Below are 18,916 nucleotides of genomic sequence, written 5' to 3'. Positions count from 1 at the left end.
TTGAGGCAGAGCATTGGGAGTTGAGGCAGAGCATATGGAGTTGAGGCAGAGCATATGGAGTTGAGGCTGTTTAGATAGAGTTTAGGTAGAGTATATGTAGTTTAGATAGAGTATAGGGAGTTGAGGCAGAGTATAGGTAGTTGAGGCAGAGTATAGGGAGTTGAGGCAGTTTAGATAGAGTTTAGGTAGAGTATATGTAGTTTAGATAGAGTATAGGGAGTTGAGGCAGAGTATAGGGAGTTGAGGCAGAGTATAGGGAGTTGAGGCAGAGTATAGGGAGTTGAGGCAGAGCATAGGGAGTTGAGGCAGAGCATAGGGATTTGAGGCAGAGTATAGGGAGTTGAGGAAGAGTATAGGGAGTTGAGGCAGAGTATAGGGAGTTGAGGCAGAGTATAGGGAGTTGAGGCAGAGTATAGGGAGTTGAGGCAGAGTATAGGGAGTTGAGGCAGAGCATAGGGAGTTGAGGCAGAGCATAGGGAGTTGAGGCAGAGTATAGGGATTTGAGGCAGAGTATAGGGAGTTGAGGCAGAGCATAGGGAGTTGAGGCAGAGCATAGGGAGTTGAGGCAGAGTATAGGGAGTTGAGGCAGAGTATAGGGAGTTGAGGCAGAGCATAGGGAGTTGAGGCAGAGCATAGGGAGTTGAGGCAGAGTATAGGGAGTTGAGGAGGAGTATAGGGAGTTGAGGCAGAGTATATGGAGTTGAGGCAGAGTATAGGGAGTTGAGGCAGAGTATAGGGAGTTGAGGCAGAGCATAGGGAGTTGAGGCAGAGTATAGGGAGTTGAGGCAGAGTATAGGGAGTTGAGGCAGAGCATAGGGAGTTGAGGCAGAGCATAGGGAGTTTAGGTAGAGTTTAGGGAGTTGAGGCAGAGTATAGGGAGTTGAGGCAGAGTTTAAGGAGTTGAGGCAGAGTATAGGGAGTTGAGGCAGAGCATATGGAGTTGAGGCAGAGCATAGGGAGTTTAGGTAGTTTAGGTAGAGTTTAGGTAGAGTATAGGTGGTTTAGGTAGAGTATAGTTAGTTTAGGTAGAGTATAGGTAGTTATATATACTGGTATTGTCTCTATGGTTATAATCAAGTTATGTAATGTATTGTATATATGGTTATAATGAAGGTATATATAGTATTGTCTCTATGGTTATAATGATATGGTGTTATATATGGTATTATATCAGTGGTTAGAATATAGGGTGATGGATATGAAACGGGCCTATGGTTAGAAGTAGTGTACAATACTGTAAAGGCATTTGGGATGCAGCTATGGATGAATTGAAATGAAAGCCCTCTCTCTTTTTGGCTCTGAGACTGCCAGTCTCAGGGGATGTGAGCAACACTCACGACCAATTACGAAGAAGACAGTTCCATTAAAATGTAAATGTAGGAGCCAAACAAAGCTGTATTTGATCATTATTCTCCATTCACCAAAGTGTTGGGGGTATCTCTGAGAGGACACAGGGGTGTTGGGGGTATCTCTGAGAGGACACAGGGGGTGTTGAGGGGTATCTCTGAGAGGACACAGGGGGTGTTGGGGGTATCTCTGAGAGGACACAGGGGTGTTGGGGGTATCTCTGAGAGGAGAGGACTTGGGGGTATCTCTAAGAGGACACAGGGGGTGTTGGGGGTATCTCTGAGAGGACACAGGGGTGTTGGGGGTATCTCTGAGAGGTGGTGGTGAGAAGAGACATTGAGGTGTTGGGGTGTGTCTCTGAGAGGACACGGGGGTGTTGGGGGTATCTCTGAGAGGACACAGGGGTTGTTGAGGGGTATCTCTGAGAGGACACAGGGGGTGTTGGGGGTATCTCTGAGAGGGCACAGGGGTGTCTCTGAGAGGACACAGAGGGAGTTGGGGGATATCTCTGAGAGGACACAGGGGGTGTTGGGGGTATCTCTGAGAGGTGGTGGTGAGAAGAGACATTGAGGTGTTGGGGGTATCTCTGAGAGGACACAGGGGGTGTTGGGGGTATCTCTGAGAGAACACAGGGGTTGTTGGGGGTATCTCTGAGAGGTGGTGGTGAGAAGAGACATTGAGGTGTTGGGGGTGTCTCTGAGAGGACACGGGGTGTTGGGGGGTATCTCTGAGAGGACACAGGGGTTGTTGAGGGGTATCTCTCAGAGGACACAGGTGGTGTTGGGGGTATCTCTGAGAGGGCACAGGGGGTGTTGGGGGTGTCTCTGAGAGGACACAGAGGGAGTTGGGGGATATCTCTGAGAGGACACAGGGGGTGTTGGGGGTATCTCTAAGAGGACACAGGGGGTGTTGGGGGTATCTCTGAGAGGACACAGGGGATGTTGGGGGTATCTCTGAGTAGACACAGGGGTGTTGGGGGTATCTCTGAGAGGACACAGGGGGTGTTGGGGGTATCTCTGAGAGGACACAGGGGGTGTTGGGGGTATCTCTGAGAGGTGGTGGTGAGAAGAGACATTGAGGTGTTGGGGGTGTCTCTGAGAGGACACGGGGGTGTTGGGGGTATCTCTGAGAGGACACAGGGGTTGTTGAGGGTATCTCTGAGAGGACACAGGGGTGTTGGGGGTATCTCTGAGAGGGCACAGGGGTGTCTCTGAGAGGACACAGAGGGAGTTGGGGATATCTCTGAGAGGACACAGGGGGTGTTGGGGGTATCTCTGAGAGGTGGTGGTGAGAAGAGACATTGAGGTGTTGGGGGTATCTCTGAGAGGACACAGGGGGTGTTGGGGGTATCTCTGAGAGAACACAGGGGTTGTTGGGGGTATCTCTGAGAGGTGGTGGTGAGAAGAGACATTGAGGTGTTGGGGGTGTCTCTGAGAGGACACGGGGGTGTTGGGGGTATCTCTGAGAGGACACAGGGGTTGTTGAGGGGTATCTCTCAGAGGACACAGGGGTGTTGGGGGTATCTCTGAGAGGGCACAGGGGGTGTTGGGGGTGTCTCTGAGAGGACACAGAGGGAGTTGGGGGATATCTCTGAGAGGACACAGGGGGTGTTGGGGGTATGTCTGAGAGGTGGTGGTGAGAAGAGACATTGAGGTGTTGGGGGGTATCTCTGAGAGGACACAGGGGGTGTTGGGGGGGTATCTCTGAGAGAACACAGGGGTTGTTGGGGGGTGTCTCTGAGAGGGCACATGGATGTAAAACCATGTTGTTCTCTGAAGAGCTTTCTCTCAGCGAAATAGGAGCTTTCTATCAGCGTTATAGGAGCTTTGTCAAAGTAATAGGACCTTTCCCTCGGTGTAATAGGAGCTTTTTCAATGTAACAAGAGCTTTCTCTCAGTGTTATAAAAGCTTTGTCAATGTAGTTGGAGATTTCTCAATATAATATGAGCTTTCTCAGTGTTAAAGGAGCTTTTTGTCAGTGTTAAAGGAGCTTTTTCTCAGTGTTATATGAGTTTCTCTCAGTGTAATAGGAGCTTTCTCTCAGTGTTATATGAGTTTCTCTCAGTGTAATAGGAGCTTTCTCTCAGTGTTATATGAGTTTCTATCAGTGTAATAGGAGCTTTCTCTCAGTGTTATATGAGTTTCTCTCAGTGTAATTGGAACTTTCTCTTAGTCTTATAGGATCTTATTCTCAGTGTAATAGGATATTTCTCTCAGTGTTATAGGAGCTTTCTCTCAGTGTAATAGAAGCTTTCTCTCAGTGTTATAGGAGCTTTCTCAAAGCAATGGGAGCTTTCTCTCAGTGTAATAGGAGCTTTCTCTCAGTGTTATAGGAGCTTTCTCTCAGTTTACAAAGAGCTTTCTCTCAGTGTAATAGTATCTGTCTCTCATTGTACAATTAGCTTTCTCTCCATACAATAGGAGCTTTCTCAAAATTATAGGAGCTTTCTAACAGTGTTAAAGGAGCTTTCTCTCAGTGTTATATGAGCTTTCTCAAAGCAATGGGAGCTTTCTCTCAGTGTAATAGGAGCTTTCTCAATTTAATAGGAACTCTCTCTCAGTGTTCTAGGAGCTTTCTCTTAGTGTTATAGGAGCTTTCTCTCAGAGTAATAGGAGCTTTCTCTCAGTTTACAAAGAGCTTTCTCTCAGTGTAATAGTTTATGTCTCTCAGTGTACAATTAGCTTTCTCTCCGTAAAATAGGAGCTTTCAATCTTCGTTGTAGGAGATTAAAGGGGCTTTCTCTCATTGCTATAGGAGCTTTCTCAATGTAATAAGAGCTTTCTCAATGTAATATGAGCTTTCTCTCAATGTAATAGTAGCTTTCTCTCAGTGTAATAGGATCTTTCTGTCAGTGTAATAGGAGCTTTCTCTAAGTGTTATAGGAGCTTTCGCTCAGTGTTATAGGAGCTTTCTCTCAGTGTTATAGGAGCTTTCTCTCAGTGTAATAGGAGCTTTCTTAATGTAATAGGAGCTTTCTCTCAGTGTAATAGGAGCTTTATTCAAGTGTAATAGGAGCGTTCACTTGGTGTTGTAGGAGCTTTCTCTCAGTGTTATAGGAGTTTTCAGAAGTAATAGGAACGCCCTCTCAGTGTAATAGGAGCTTTCTCTCAGTGTTATAGGAGCTTTCCCTCAGAGTAATAGGAGCTTTCTCTCAGTGTTATAGGAGCTTTCTCTCAGTGTAATAGAAGCTTTCTTAATGTAATAGGAGCTTTCTCTCAGTGTTATAGGAGTTTTCAGAAAGTAATAGGAACGCCCTCTCAGTGTAATAGGAGCTTTCTCTCAGTGTTATAGGACTGTTCTCTCAGTGTAATAGGAGCTTTCTCTCAGTGTTATAGGAGCTTTCTCTCAGTGTAATAGGAGCTTTCTTAATGTAATAGGAGCTTTCTCTCAGTGTTATAGGAGTTTACAGAAAGTAATAGGAACGCCCTCTCAGTGTAATAGGAGCTTTCTCTCAGTGTTATAGGAGTGTTCTCTCAGTGTAATAGGAGCTTTCTCTCAGTGTTATAGGAGCTTTCTCTCAGTGTAATAGGAGCTTTCTTAATGTAATAGGAGCTTTCTCTCAGTGTTATAGGAGTTTTCAGAAAGTAATAGGAACTATCTCTCAGCGTAATAGGAGCTTTCTTTAAGTGTTATAGAATCTTTCACTCAGTGTTGTAGGAGCTTTCTCTCTGTGTTATAGGAGTTTTCAGAAAGTAATAGGAACGCTCTCTCAGTGTAATAGGAGCTTTCTCTCAGTGTTATAGGAGTTCTCTCAGTGTTATAGGAGCTTTCTCTCAGAGTTATAGGAGCTTTCTCTCAGTGTAATATGAGCTTTCTCTCAGGTTATAAAGAGCTTTCTCTCAGTGTTATAGGATTGTTCACAGTTTAGAAAGAGCTTTCTCTCAGTTTACTAGGAGCATTCTCTCAGTGTTTAAGGAGCTTTCTCAATGTAACAGGAGCTCTCTTTCAGTGTTATAGGAGCTTTCTCAATGTAATAGGATCTTTCTCTCAGCGTATTAGGAGCTTTCTCTCAGTTTAGAAAGTGCTTTCTCAATGTAATAGGAGCTTTCTCTCAGTGTACTAGGAGCTTTCTCTCAGTGTTATAGGAGCTTACCTCAGTGTTATAGGAGCTTTCTCTCAGTTTAGAAAGCGCTTTCTCAATGTAATAGGAGCTTTCTCTCAGTATTATAGGAGCTTTCTCTCAGTTTAGAAAGCGCTTTCTCAATGTAGTACGAGCTTTCTCTCAGTGTACTAGGAGCTTTCTCTCAGTGTTATAGAAGCTTTTTCAATGCAATAGGAGCTTTTTCACATTGTAATAGGAGCTTTCTCTCAGTGTAAAAGGAGCTTTGAAAAAGGGTTATCACAGACAGTGATGACTGGATTGTCTAAAGGAAGTGACACCCCAGTAGACAATGAGAGGTACTGTAGATTATCTCTGATTAACTAGATGCTTTTAATTAAAGGGCATCCATTTTGGTGCTTCTCTCTGATTGTTGTGTTTCAGGTGGAGTTGTCAGACAGTACGGCCCACACCATAACGGATGGTGCTTCTCTCTGATTGGTGTGTTTCAGGTGGAGTTGTCAGACAGTACGGCCCACACCATAACGGATGGTGCTTCTCTCTGATTGGTGTGTTTCAGGTGGAGTTGTCAGACAGTACGGCCCACACCATAACGGATGGTGCTTCTCTCTGATTGGTGTGTTTCAGGTGGAGTTGTCAGACAGTGCGGCCCACACCATAACGGATGGTGCTTCTCTCTGATTGGTGTGTTTCAGGTGGAGTTGTCAGACAGTACGGCCCACACCATAACGGATGGTGCTTCTCTCTGATTGGTGTGTTTCAGGTGGAGTTGTCAGACAGTACGGCCCACACCATAACGGATGGTGCTTCTCTCTGATTGGTGTGTTTCAGGTGGAGTTGTCAGACAGTACGGCCCACACCATAACGGATGGTGCTTCTCTCTGATTGGTGTGTTTCAGGTGGAGTTGTCAGACAGTACGGCCCACACCATAACGGATGCGTATGCAGGGAAGGAGTACATCGTCCAGGTGGCGGCTAAGGACATGGAGATCGGCACCTGGAGTGACTGGAGCGTCGCGGTGCACGCTACCCCCTGGATGGATGAACCCAAACAGATCCCCTCCACCACCGAGCAGGAACCGCTCCTCGGTACGTACCTGAAGCCTAACCCCAAACCTAACCCAAACCCTAACAGATCCCCTCCACCACCGAGCAGGAACCGCTCCTCGGTACGTACCTGAAGCCTAACCCCAACCCTAACCCCAATCCTGACCCCAACCCTAACCCAATCCCTGACCCCAACCCTGACCCCAATCCTGACCCCAACCCTGACCCCAACCCTAACCCCAACCCTGACCCCAACCCTGACCCCAATCCTGACCCCAACCCTGACCCCAACCCTAACCCCAACCCTGACCCCAACCCTGACCCCAACCCTAATCCCAACCCTGACCCCAACCCTGACCCCAACCCTGACCCCAACCCTGACCCCAACCCTAACCCAAACCCCAACAGATCCCCTCCACCACCGAGCAGGAACCGCTCCTCGGTACGTACCCCAACCCTGACCCCAACCCTAACCCCAACCCTAACTCCAACCCTAATCCAAACCCAAGCAGATCCCCTCGACCACCGAGCAGGAGACCCTCCTCGGTACCTACTCAATGCTAACCCTAACCCCTAACCCTACATCTACCCTAACACTAACCCTAAGTGCAGTACATTTGACCAGGATCCATAGGGACAGCGACAGGTGCAGACAGAGACCCGGTACAGACAGAGACAGGTACAGAGAGAGACAGGTTCAGACTCCATTCCAAAGTGTCTTAAATCAGCTGCACTGTCCAATTTACAGTAGCTATTACTGTGAAAAAATGCCATAGTATTGTTTGAGGTGAGCTCCTAACAACAAAACACTTTTTCCAATGCTATAGATTTCATAAATTCACCTCTGAAGGTGAAATGTGTAATTACATTCTTAAATCTTGCTCTGATTTATAATCCAAAGCGTCCCAGAGATAACATGAAGTGTCATTCTGTTAGATAAAAGAATTGTTCATGTCCTAAAAAGGTCCATATAGCATGCATGATCGATGTTGTATTTCCACTCAATTTGCAAAGAAAGGAATCTGTGGAAATCTCACCCTAAATGCTGTTTGAATGAGTCAAATCACATTCGTATATATTCCTCAGAGATCCTAGAAGGTAACAAGACTCCACTATTTCATTAGGGGTGTAGTATATCCTATAGAACACCATATCAGAGATCCTAGAAGGTAACAAGACTCCACTATTTCATTAGGGGTGTAGTATATCCTATAGAACACCAGATTTGGTCAGAGAGTGACGCCTTCATGGCACGCCGATGACGCGGGCGGCCATCTCTTGAACAACAGTATCTTTGTCAAATGAGCACCAATCGGGTCAAACAAAACTAGCTAGATAGCAAATGAGCTGGGCTTTACGCGAGTATTCGGAAACCATGTATATATCGTAAAATGTAGGTACTAACCATGACTGCATGGCTTTTCATTTTGGACAAAAAATTATAAGGCTATTCAGAGTTGTGAAGTTACGAAAACTGGTTGTTTTGCAAATGTTGAACTTATAATATGGCTACTAATACTGGAAAAGTCCAAGTATACAAACATGACGATATTCTTGCAGACAAATTGAATATGAATGCGACTGTCTTTTTCACGATTTGCCCAAATGTACCTTGGTGACTTCACACTAAAAGTATTGAGAATCAGTTATACTCCAAGTTATGCATCTGACATTTTGCACATACACTGCTGCCATCGTGTGGACACTATCAGAATTACACCCAGAGTGATGGCTATAACTTTCTCTTCCATTTCGAAGATGGCAGTAAGAAAACACTGTTTTTTTTGTGTGTATTTTCTTCTACCAGATCTATTTTGTTATATTCTCCTACATTCAATTCACATTTCCACAAACTTCAAAGTGTGTCAAATGGTATCAATAATATGCATATCCTTGCTTCAGGGCAGTTAGATTTGGGTATGTCCTTTAGGCTACTGGGTTGATTCTAATTGGATTTTGATATTCTCTAACAATGGAGATCCAGCTCAGTTCTCTACTGCTCCCTGCTGGACATCCAATGTACTGCAACTAACACACACACACGTACAGGCACACACCAATACACAGACTGTTCACATATACAACACCAGTCAAAAGTGTGGACACACTTACTCATTCCAGGGTTTTTCTTCATTTTTACTATTTTCTACATCGTAGAATAATAGTGAAGACATCAAAACTATGAAATAAATCATGGAATCATGTAGTAACCAAAAAAGTGTTAAACAACTCAAAATATACTTTATATTTGAGATTCTTTCATTATTTCATTTGTTTTATTTTACCTTTCTCACCAAGTTCTCATTTACAACTGTGACCTGGCCAAGATAAAGCAAAGCAGTGTGACAAAAACAACACAGAGTTACACATGTGATAAACAAACGTACATTCAATAATACAATAGACAAATCTAAATACAATGTGGCAAATGGAGTAAGGAGGCAATAAATAGGCCAATAGTAAGGAGGTTAGGCAATAAATAGGCCAATAGTAGTAAGGAGGTTAGGCAATAAATAGGCCAATAGTAGTGAAGTAATTACAATTTAGCAAATTAACACTGGAGTGATAGAAGTGCAGATGAAGTTGTGCAAGGATCTCAGTGTAGCTGGCTGTATCTCAGTGTAGCTGGCTGTATCTCAGTGTAGCTGACTGTATCTCAGTGTAGCTAGCTGTATCTCAGTATAGCTGGCTGTATCTCAGTAGCTGGCTGTATCTCAGTGTAGCTGGCTGTATCTCAGTGTAGCTGGCTGTATCTCAGTAGCTGGCTGTATCTCAGTGTAGCTGGCTGTATCTTAGTGTAGCTGGCTGTATCTCAGTGTAGCTGGCTGCATCTCAGTGTAGCTGGCTGTATCTCAGTAGCTGGCTGTATCTCAGTGTAGCTAGCTGTATCTCAGTATAGCTGGCTGTATCTCAGTGTAGCTGGCTGTATCTCAGTGTAGCTGGCTGTATCTCAGTATAGCTGGCTGCATCGCAGTGTAGCTGGCTGTATCTCAGTGTAGCTGGCTGAATCTCAGTGTAGCTGGCTGCATCTCAGTGTAGCTGACTGCATCTCATTGTAGCTGGCTGTATCTCAGTGTAGCTGGCTGAATCTCAGTGTAGCTAGCTGTATCTCAGTGTAGCTGGCTGTATCTCATTGTAGCTGGCTGATTCTCAGTGTAGCTGGCTGTATCTCAGTGTAGCTGGTTTCATCTCAGTGTAGCTGGCTGTATCTCAGTGTAGCTGGCTGTATCTCAGTGTAGCTGGCTGTATCTTAGTGTAGCTGGTTTCATCTCAGTGTAGCCGGCTGTATCTCAGTGTAGCTGGCTGTATCTCAGTGTAGCTGGCTGTATCTCAGTGTAGCTGGCTGTATCTCAGTGTAGCTGGCTGCATCTCATTGTAGCTGGCTGTATCTCAGTGTAGCTGGCTGTATCTCAGTGTAGCTAGCTGTATCTCAGTGTAGCTGGCTGTATCTCATTGTAGCTGGCTGTATCTCAGTGTAGCTGGCTGTATCTCAGTGTAGCTGGTTTCATCTCACTGTAGCTGGCTGTATCTCAGTGTAGCTGGCGGTATCTCAGTGTAGCTGGCTGTATCTTAGTGTAGCTGGTTTCATCTCAGTGTAGCCGGCTGTATCTCATTGTAGCTGGCTGTATCTCATTGTAGCTGGCTGCATCTCAGTGTAGCTGGCTGTATCTCATTGTAGCTGGCTGTATCTCAGTGTAGCTGGTTTCATCTCAGTGTAGCTGGCTGCGTCTCAGTGTAGCTGGCTGTATCTCAGTGTAGCTGGCGGTATCTCAGTGTAGCTGGCTGTATCTTAGTGTAGCTGGTTTCATCTCAGTGTAGCCGGCTGTATCTCATTGTAGCTGGCTGTATCTCATTGTAGCTGGCTGCATCTCAGTGTAGCTGGCTGTATCTCATTGTAGCTGGCTGTATCTCAGTGTAGCTGGTTTCATCTCAGTGTAGCTGGCTGCGTCTCAGTGTAGCTGGCAGTATCTCAGTGTAGCTGGCTGTATCTTAGTGTAGCTGGTTTCATCTCAGTGTAGCTGGCTGTATCTCAGTGTAGCTGGTAGTATTAATTTTTTATTTTAACTTTATTTCACCTTTATTTTACCAGGTATTTATATATATAACTCTAACCCTTTATTTTACCAGGTAGGGAAGTTGAGAACAAGATCTCATTTACAACTGCAACCTGGCCAAGATAAAGGAAAGCAGTGCGACACAAACAACAACACAGAGTTACACATGTGATAAACAAACGTACAGTCAATAACACAAAATAAAAATCTATATAGAGTGTGTGTAAATGTAGTAAGATTAGGGAGGTAAGGCAATAAATAGGCCATAGTGGCAAAATAATTACGATTTAGCAATAAACTTCTTGATGCACCCGTCCCGTTAGCGGGATCAGTTTTGTCAACATCCGCTGAATTGCAGAGCGCCAAATTCAAATTAAATTACTAAAAATATTTAATTTCATGAAATCACAAGAGCAATATAGCAAAACACAGTTTAGCTTGTTGTTAATCCACCTGGCGTGTCAGATTTCAAAAAAGCTATTCGGCGAAAGCATAACAATGCAAGAACATCTCTCTCAGTAGACAAAACATTACAAACAGCTAGCAGCCAAGTAGATTGGTCACGAAAGTCAGAAAAGCAATCAAATGAATTGCTTACCTTTGATGATCTTCGGATGTTTCCACCCCGAGACTCCCCATTCACTATATAGATAGTGCAAACAAAATAATCTTTGTTCCATAAAGATTATTTTTATATCTAAAATACCTCCATTTGGTTGGCGCGTTATGTTGAGAAATCCACAGGCTCGAGCGGTCACGACCGGCCAGAGAAAAATTCCAAATAGAATCTGTAGAGTTCGTAGAAACATGTCAAACGTTTTTTATAATCAATCCTCAGGTTGTTTTTACAATATGTAATCCATAATATTTCAACCGGACTGTACCTTCTTCAATAGGAGAGAGAGAAAATGTCTGTTCCAAACTGTTGCGCATGCAAAACGCTGCTGGCACCCAGCCATACAATGACGCGATGTGATCTTTCTCGCTTATTTTTCAAAATAAAAGCCTGAAACTATGTCTAAAGACTGTTCACAACATGTGGAAGCCATAGGAAAAGGGAATCTGGTTGATATCCCTTTAAATGTAGCGAAGGCAGACAATGGAACAGAGAGGTTTCAGGAAAAACAGCACTACCTGGTTGGATTTTCCTCAGGTTTTCGCCTGCAATATCAGTTCTGTTATACTCACAGACAATATTTTGACAGTTTTGGAAACTTTAGAGTGTTTTCTATTATAATCTGACAATTATATGCATACTCTAAATTCTGGGCCTGAGAAATAGGTAGTTTCATTTGGGTACATTTTTCATCCAAACATCAAAATACTGCCCCCTACACTCAACAGGTTAACTCCTCTTGACAGTTCAAAATTCTCCCCGAAGCAGCCACTATTTAATGTTTTACACCTCGTCAGCAAACTTGATGATGGTGTTGTAGTCGTGGGTGAACAGGGAGTACAGGAGGGTGCAAAGCACAGACCCATGTGGGGCACCCGTTTTGAGATGTCAACACGGCAGATGTGTTGTTGCCTCACCGCCTGGGGTTGTCAGGAAGTTTGGATCCAGTTGCAGAGGTAAGTGTTCAGTCCTGAACTTGGAGGGGACATTGGTTTGAACTCTGAGCTGTAGTCAGTGAACAGTATTCTCACGTAGGTATCTCTCTTATCTAGGTGGGTGAAGGCAGTGTGGAGTGCAATTGAGATTGCATCGTTTATGGATCTGTTGGGGCAGTATGAAAATTGGAGTGGGTCCTGGGTGTCTGGGATGAATGTTGATGTGTGTCATAACTTCTTATGGGCAGGTGAAACGGTAACGTCCCACCTGGCCAACATCCGGTGAAATTGCAGAGCGCGAAATTCAGCTACAGAATTATAAATATTTATCTTTCATAAAATCACAAGTGTAACACATCAAAATAAAGCTTAACTTCTTGTTAATCCAGTCGCTGTGTAAGATTTCAAAAAGGCTTTACGGCGAAAGCACACCATGTGATTATCTGAGGACAGTGCCCCGCATACAAAAGCATGAAAAACATATTTCAACCAGGCAGGTGCACCACGAAAGTCAGAAATATATAATCAAACCTTAGGTACTCAAATACATAAATAAACGATACAATTTGAGATGGAGAATGGTTATGGTCTTTACCAGAGAAAAGTACCAAAGAATGTGCTCTCTTCCACGCGCTTGGAAACACTTCAGCCAGAATGGAGCCACCTAGAAAAAACTTCAATTTCTGTCTAATTTATCCAAACACCAACATGAAACTCTTCCTATTGACATCTAGTGGAAGCCCTAGGAACTGCAATCTGGGAGGATTTCGCCTATAATAAAAGTGACAGCCATTGAAAACAGTGGTAGGATGAATTTTTTTTGGGGGGGTAGTTTGTCCTCGGGGTTTCGCCTGCCATATCAGTTCTGTTATACTCACAGACATTATTATAACAGTTTTAGAAACGTGTGTGTTTTCTGTCCAAATCTACCAATTATGCATATCCTAGCTTCTGGGCCTGAGTAACAGGCAGTTTACTTTGGGCACGCTTTTCATCCGGACATGAAAAATACTGCCCCCTACCCAAGAGAGGTTAAGGATCAGGGTCCTGCTAGCGGGACAACTTCCAGGGAAACTGCAGGACGCACAATTCATATCAATTCTAATATTTATATTAGATGTTAAACATGTAGGTACATATTTATATCGGCTGACAGCTTAACTTCTTGTTAATCTAACTGTCCAATTACCACTTTAAAAAACAAAATCCACTGGCACAGGTTTTATACATTCACATATAAAGTATTGATGTGTGTGTGTGTGTGTGTGTGTGTGTGTGTGTGTGTGTGTGTGTGTGTGTGCGTGTGCGTGTGCGTGTGTGTGTGTGTGAAAACAGTATCACAATGTGACCATATCCTTTCCATTGGCACGAATATGACATCACTACAAATTGACTTCCAGTTGGAACAACTAGAAATAGAAATAAAACTTGTGTAAATTCTTGCAGATTACAATTTATTCGGTCTCAGTTGATGACGATATGAACTAGTGAATGTTCATCCGTCCTGCTAGTAACATGTTGACAGGTGTAATGTGACTAGTGAGAAGTCAGAAAAAAAGAAAGGGAATTCACATGAGCACCACAAAGCCTACATGCTGCATTCTCAGCGTTCTCTTAGAGGAGGGGCTATAACACAAAGCCTACATGCTGTACCGAGATGTTATACTACTGTAGCCATTTCCCTCGCTTCTACAACATAGACAGGTTAGGATTCTCAAACAGCCTACTGCGTTCTCTTAGAGGAGGGGCTATAACACAAAGCCTACCTGCTGCACCGAGATGTTCTACTACTGTAGCCATTTCCCTCGCTTCTACAACGTAGACAGGTTAGGATTCTCAAACAGTCTACAGCGTTCTCTTAGAGGAGGGGCTATAACACAATACATACATGGTCAATTATGTACTGCATTGCTTCAACACTTACAACGTGTTCTGACATGTCCTGGCAGCCTTCTACCATCCTCTGATTGGACCTGTGTGATCGCTTTTCTTTTTATTGGTTGTGTCTCTAACTTTCTGTGTCTTATTGCCTGTCTTCCAGACACCACCCCTTCCGCAGCCCCTCCCTCAGCAGAGCCCCATAGGGCGGGCGTCCCAGTGGGTGGTGCTTCCTCAACCCTCCTCTCACCCCTCCTCTGGTACTCCAGCTATCTGCTGCTAGGGGCCCTAATTTGGTGAGTATACATCCTAACTAATATACATTATACTGCTGTCTGCTGCCAGGGGCTCTAATGCTGGACCTCATGTGGTGAAACCAAAACACTTAACCTGCGTGTTATGAGATTACTGTGAACCAAACAGAACAGGAGGAAGAGGAGAAGAGAGAGAGAAGAGAGTAGAGAGTAGAGAGCGGAGAGATTGGAGAGGAGAGAGAGGAGCGATAGCAACAGGAGAGGAGAGAGGCAAAAGGAAAGAGGAGAGAGGAGAGACATCACCCGGTTAGGAGAGAAGAGAGGAAAGAGAGCAGAGAAGAGAATAGAAAGGAAAGCGGAAAGTAGGGAGAGAGAAGAGGGAGGAGAGGAGAGGAGAGGAGAGGAGAGGAGAGGAGAGGAGAGGAGAGGAGAGGAGAGGAGAGGAGAGGAGAGGAGAGGAGAGGAGATAGCATAGAGGAGAGAGGAGATAGTGAAGAGGAGAGGGGAGATAGAGGAGATAGTAAAGAGGAGAGAGGAGATAGTGAAGGGAGAGAGGAGATGGTATAGAGGGGAGATAGTAAAGAGGAGAGGGGAGATAGTAAAGAGAGGAGAGGAGATAGTATAAAGGAGAGAGGAGATAGTAAAGAGGAGAGAGGAGAGAGGAGATAGTAAAGAGGAGAGAGGAGATATTGAAGGGAGAGAGGAGATGGTATAGAGGGGAGATAGTAAAGAGGAGAGAGGAGATAGTAAAGTGGAGAGAGGAGATAGTAAAATGGAGAGAGGAGAGGGGAGATAGTATAGAGGAGAGGGGAGATAGTAAAGAGGAGAGGGGAGATAGTAAAGAGAGGAGAGGAGATAGTATAGAGGAGAGAGGAGATAGTAAAGTGGAGAGAGGAGAGAGGAGATAGTAAAGTGGAGAGAGGAGAGGGGAGAGAGGAGATAGTGAAGATGAGAGGGGAGATAGTAAAGAGGAGAGGGGAGATAGTAAAGAGAAGAGAGGAGATAGTAAAGAGAAGAGAGGAGATAGTATAGAGGAGAGAGGAGATAGTAGAGGAGAGAGGAGATAGTAAAGTGGAGAGAGGAGAGGGGAGAGAGGAGAGAGGAGATAGTAAAGTGGAGAGAGGAGAGGGGAGAGAGGAGATAGTGAAGAGGAGAGAGGAGATAGTGAAGAGGAGAGAGGAGATAGTAAAGAGAAGAGAGGAGATATTATAGAGGAGAGAGGAGAGAGGAGATAGTAAAGTGGAGAGATGAGAGAGGAGATAGTGAAGAGGAGAGAGGAGATAGTGAAGAGGAGAGAGGAGATAGAGGAGATAGTGAAGTGGAGAGAGGAGAGAAGATAGTGAAGAGGAGAGAGGAGAGGAGAGAGGAGAGTGTATAGACGAGAGGGGAGATAGTAGAGAGGAGATAGGAGATAGTATAGAGGAGAGAGGAGATAGACTTGAGGAGAGAGGAGAGAGTAAAGTGGAGAGATGAGAGAGGAGATAGTGAAGAGGAGATAGTATAGAGGAGAGAGGAGATAGAGGAGATAGTATAGACGAGAGAGGAGATAGAGGAGAGAGGAGAGAGGAGAGAAGAGATAGTGAAGAGGAGAGAGGAGATAGAGGAGATAGTATAGAGGAGAGAGGAGATAGGGAAGAGGAGAGCGTATAGACGAGAGGGGAGATAGTAGAGAGAAGATAGGAGATAGTATAGAGGAGAGAGGAGATAGACTTGTGGAGAGAGGAGAGAGTAAAGTGGAGAGATGAGAGAGGAGATAGTGAAGAGGAGAGAGGAGAGAGGAGATAGAGGAGAGAGGAGAGAGTAAAGTGGAGAGAGGAGAGGAGATAGTGAAGAGGAGAGAGGAGAGAAGATAGTGAAGAGGAGAGAGGAGAGGAGAGAGGAGAGCGTATAGACGAGAGGGGAGATAGTAGAGAGGACAGCGGATATAGTGCAGAGGTTAGAGGAGAGAGTATAGAGGAGCTAGTGAAGAGGAGAATAGTGAAGAGGAGATAGGAGATAATATATTGGAGATAGTATGGAGGAGAGAGGAGATAGTATATAATATAGAGGAGATAGTATGGAGGAGATAGTATAGAGGAGAGAGGAGATAGTATAGAATATAGAGGAAATAGTATAGACTGTAGAGGAGATAATATAGTGGAGATAGTATGGAGGAGATAGTATAGAATATAGAGGGGATAGTATAGATTGTAGAGGATATAATATAGTGGAGATAGTATGGAGGAGATAGTATAGATTGTAGAGGAGATAGTATAGATTGTAGAGGATATAATATAGTGGAGATAGTATGGAGGAGATAGTATAGATTGTAGAGGAGATAGTATAGATTGTAGAGGATATAATATAGTGGAGATAGTATGGAGGAGATAGTATAGAATATAGAAGAGATAGTATAGATTGTAGAGGATATAATATAGTGGAGATAGTATGGAGGAGATAGTATAGATTGTAGAGGATATAATGTAGTGGAGATAGTATGGAGGAGATAGTATAGAATATAGAAGAGATAGTATAGATTGTAGAGGATATAATATAGTGGAGATAGTATGGAGGAGATAGTATAGAATATAGAAGAGATAGTATAGACTGTAGAGGAGAGAGTAGGGCCTCTGTCTGCCAGTGCAGACATCCTGTCCTTGACTTTATCCAAGCAGCCAAACAGGCCGGATGTGACACACTGTGTCAGTCTTTATAGACAGTCACACCATTAGTTGATAACAATAGTTGAGTCTTTATAGACAGTCACACCATTAGTTGATAACAATAGTTGAGTCTTTATAGACAGTCACACCATTAGTTGATAACAATAGTTGAGTCTTTATAGACAGTCACACCATTAGTTGATAACAATAGTTGAGTCTTTATAGACAGTCACACCATTAGTTGATAACAATAGTTGAGTCTTTATAGACAGTCACCCCATTAGTTGATAACAATAGTTGAGTCTTTATACACATTCAGTACATTAGTTGATTATATCAGCAGTCGGTCCTCATTATTATGAAGTTCCTGATGAGTCGCACATTTTAAAGATGAACAGATGAATATGTGATTGTATGTCTGGTGCCTACAGGTAGATGACTAATGTCTGAGGTCCATTCTGACCTGTCTGGTGCCTACAGGTAGATTACTAATGTCTGAGGTCCATTCTGACCTGTCTGGTGCCTACAGGTAGATGACTAATGTCTGAGGTCCATTCTGACCTGTCTGGTGCCTACAGGTAGATGACTAATGTCTGAGGTCCATTCTGACCTGTCTGGTGCCTACAGGTAGATTACTAATGTCTGAGGTCCATTCTGACCTGTCTGGTGCCTACAGGTAGATGACTAATGTCTGAGGTCCATTCTGACCTGTCTGGTGCCTACAGGTAGATTACTAATGTCTGAGGTCCATTCTGACCTGTCTGGTGCCTACAGGTAGATTACTAATGTCTGAGGTCCATTCTGACCTGTCTGGTGCCTACAGGTAGATTACTAATGTCTGAGGTCCATTCTGACCTGTCTGGTGCCTACAGGTAGATTACTAATGTCTGAGGTCCATTCTGACCTGTCTGGTGCCTACAGGTAGATGACTAATGTCTGAGGTCCATTCTGACCTGTCTGGTGCCTACAGGTAGATTACTAATGTCTGAGGTCCATTCTGACCTGTCTGGTGCCTACAGGTAGATTACTAATGTCTGAGGTCCATTCTGACCTGTCTGGTGCCTACAGGTAGATTACTAATGTCTGAGGTCCATTCTGACCTGTCTGGTGCCTACAGGTAGATGACTAATGTCTGAGGTAGTCCATTCTGACCTGTCTGGTGCCTACAGGTAGATGACTAATGTCTGAGGTCCATTCTGACCTGTCTGGTGCCTACAGGTAGATTACTAATGTCTGAGGTCCATTCTGACCTGTCTGGTGCCTACAGGTAGATTACTAATGTCTGAGGTCCATTCTGACCTGTCTGGTGCCTACAGGTAGATTACTAATGTCTGAGGTCCATTCTGACCTGTCTGGTGCCTACAGGTAGATTACTAATGTCTGAGGTCCATCTGACCTGTCTGGTGCCTACAGGTAGATTACTAATGTCTGAGGTCCATTCTGACCTGTCTGGTGCCTACAGGTAGATTACTAATGTCTGAGGTCCATTCTGACCTGTCTGGTGCCTACAGGTAGATTACTAATGTCTGAGGTCCATTCTGACCTGTCTGGTGCCTACAGGTAGATTACTAATGTCTGAGGTCCATTCTGACCTGTCTGGTGCCTACAGGTAGATGACTAATGTCTGAGGTCCATTCTGACCTGTCTGGTGCCTACAGGTAGATTACTAATGTCTGAGGTCCATTCTGACCTGTCTGGTGCCTACAGGTAGATTACTAATGTCTGAGGTCCATTCTGACCTGTCTGGTGCCTACAGGTAGATTACTAATGTCTGAGGTCCATTCTGACCTGTCTGGTGCCTACAGGTAGATTACTAATGTCTGAGGTCCATCTGTCCTGTCTGGTGCCTACAGGTAGATTACTAATGTCTGAGGTCCATTCTGACCTGTCTGGTGCCTACAGGTAGATGACTAATGTCTGAGGTCCATTCTGACCTGTCTGGTGCCTACAGGTAGATTACTAATGTCTGAGGTCCATTCTGACCTGTCTGGTGCCTACAGGTAGATTACTAATGTCTGAGGTCCATTCTGACCTGTCTGGTGCCTACAGGTAGATTACTAATGTCTGAGGTCCATTCTGAC

At 44.3% G+C, this 18,916-nt stretch overlaps 1 protein-coding gene across 1 annotated transcript in view; it reads left to right on the top strand.

Moving 5' to 3' along the window:
• cntfr (ciliary neurotrophic factor receptor) overlaps positions 1-18,916 on the top strand; it is a 663,571-nt gene that overhangs the window by 635,885 nt on the left and 8,770 nt on the right. The window contains exons 7-8 of the mRNA XM_065007697.1: positions 6,308-6,497; positions 14,103-14,235. Coding sequence (XP_064863769.1) covers positions 6,308-6,497; positions 14,103-14,235 — 323 coding nt within the window. The remainder of the gene's footprint in view (positions 1-6,307; positions 6,498-14,102; positions 14,236-18,916) is intronic.

Source organism: Oncorhynchus nerka, linkage group LG22, assembly GCF_034236695.1.
Source record: "Oncorhynchus nerka isolate Pitt River linkage group LG22, Oner_Uvic_2.0, whole genome shotgun sequence".
NCBI lineage: Eukaryota > Metazoa > Chordata > Actinopteri > Salmoniformes > Salmonidae > Oncorhynchus > Oncorhynchus nerka.
The sequence above is the reverse complement of the archived record's forward strand: the minus strand, read 5'-3'. Positions and strand labels throughout refer to the sequence as shown.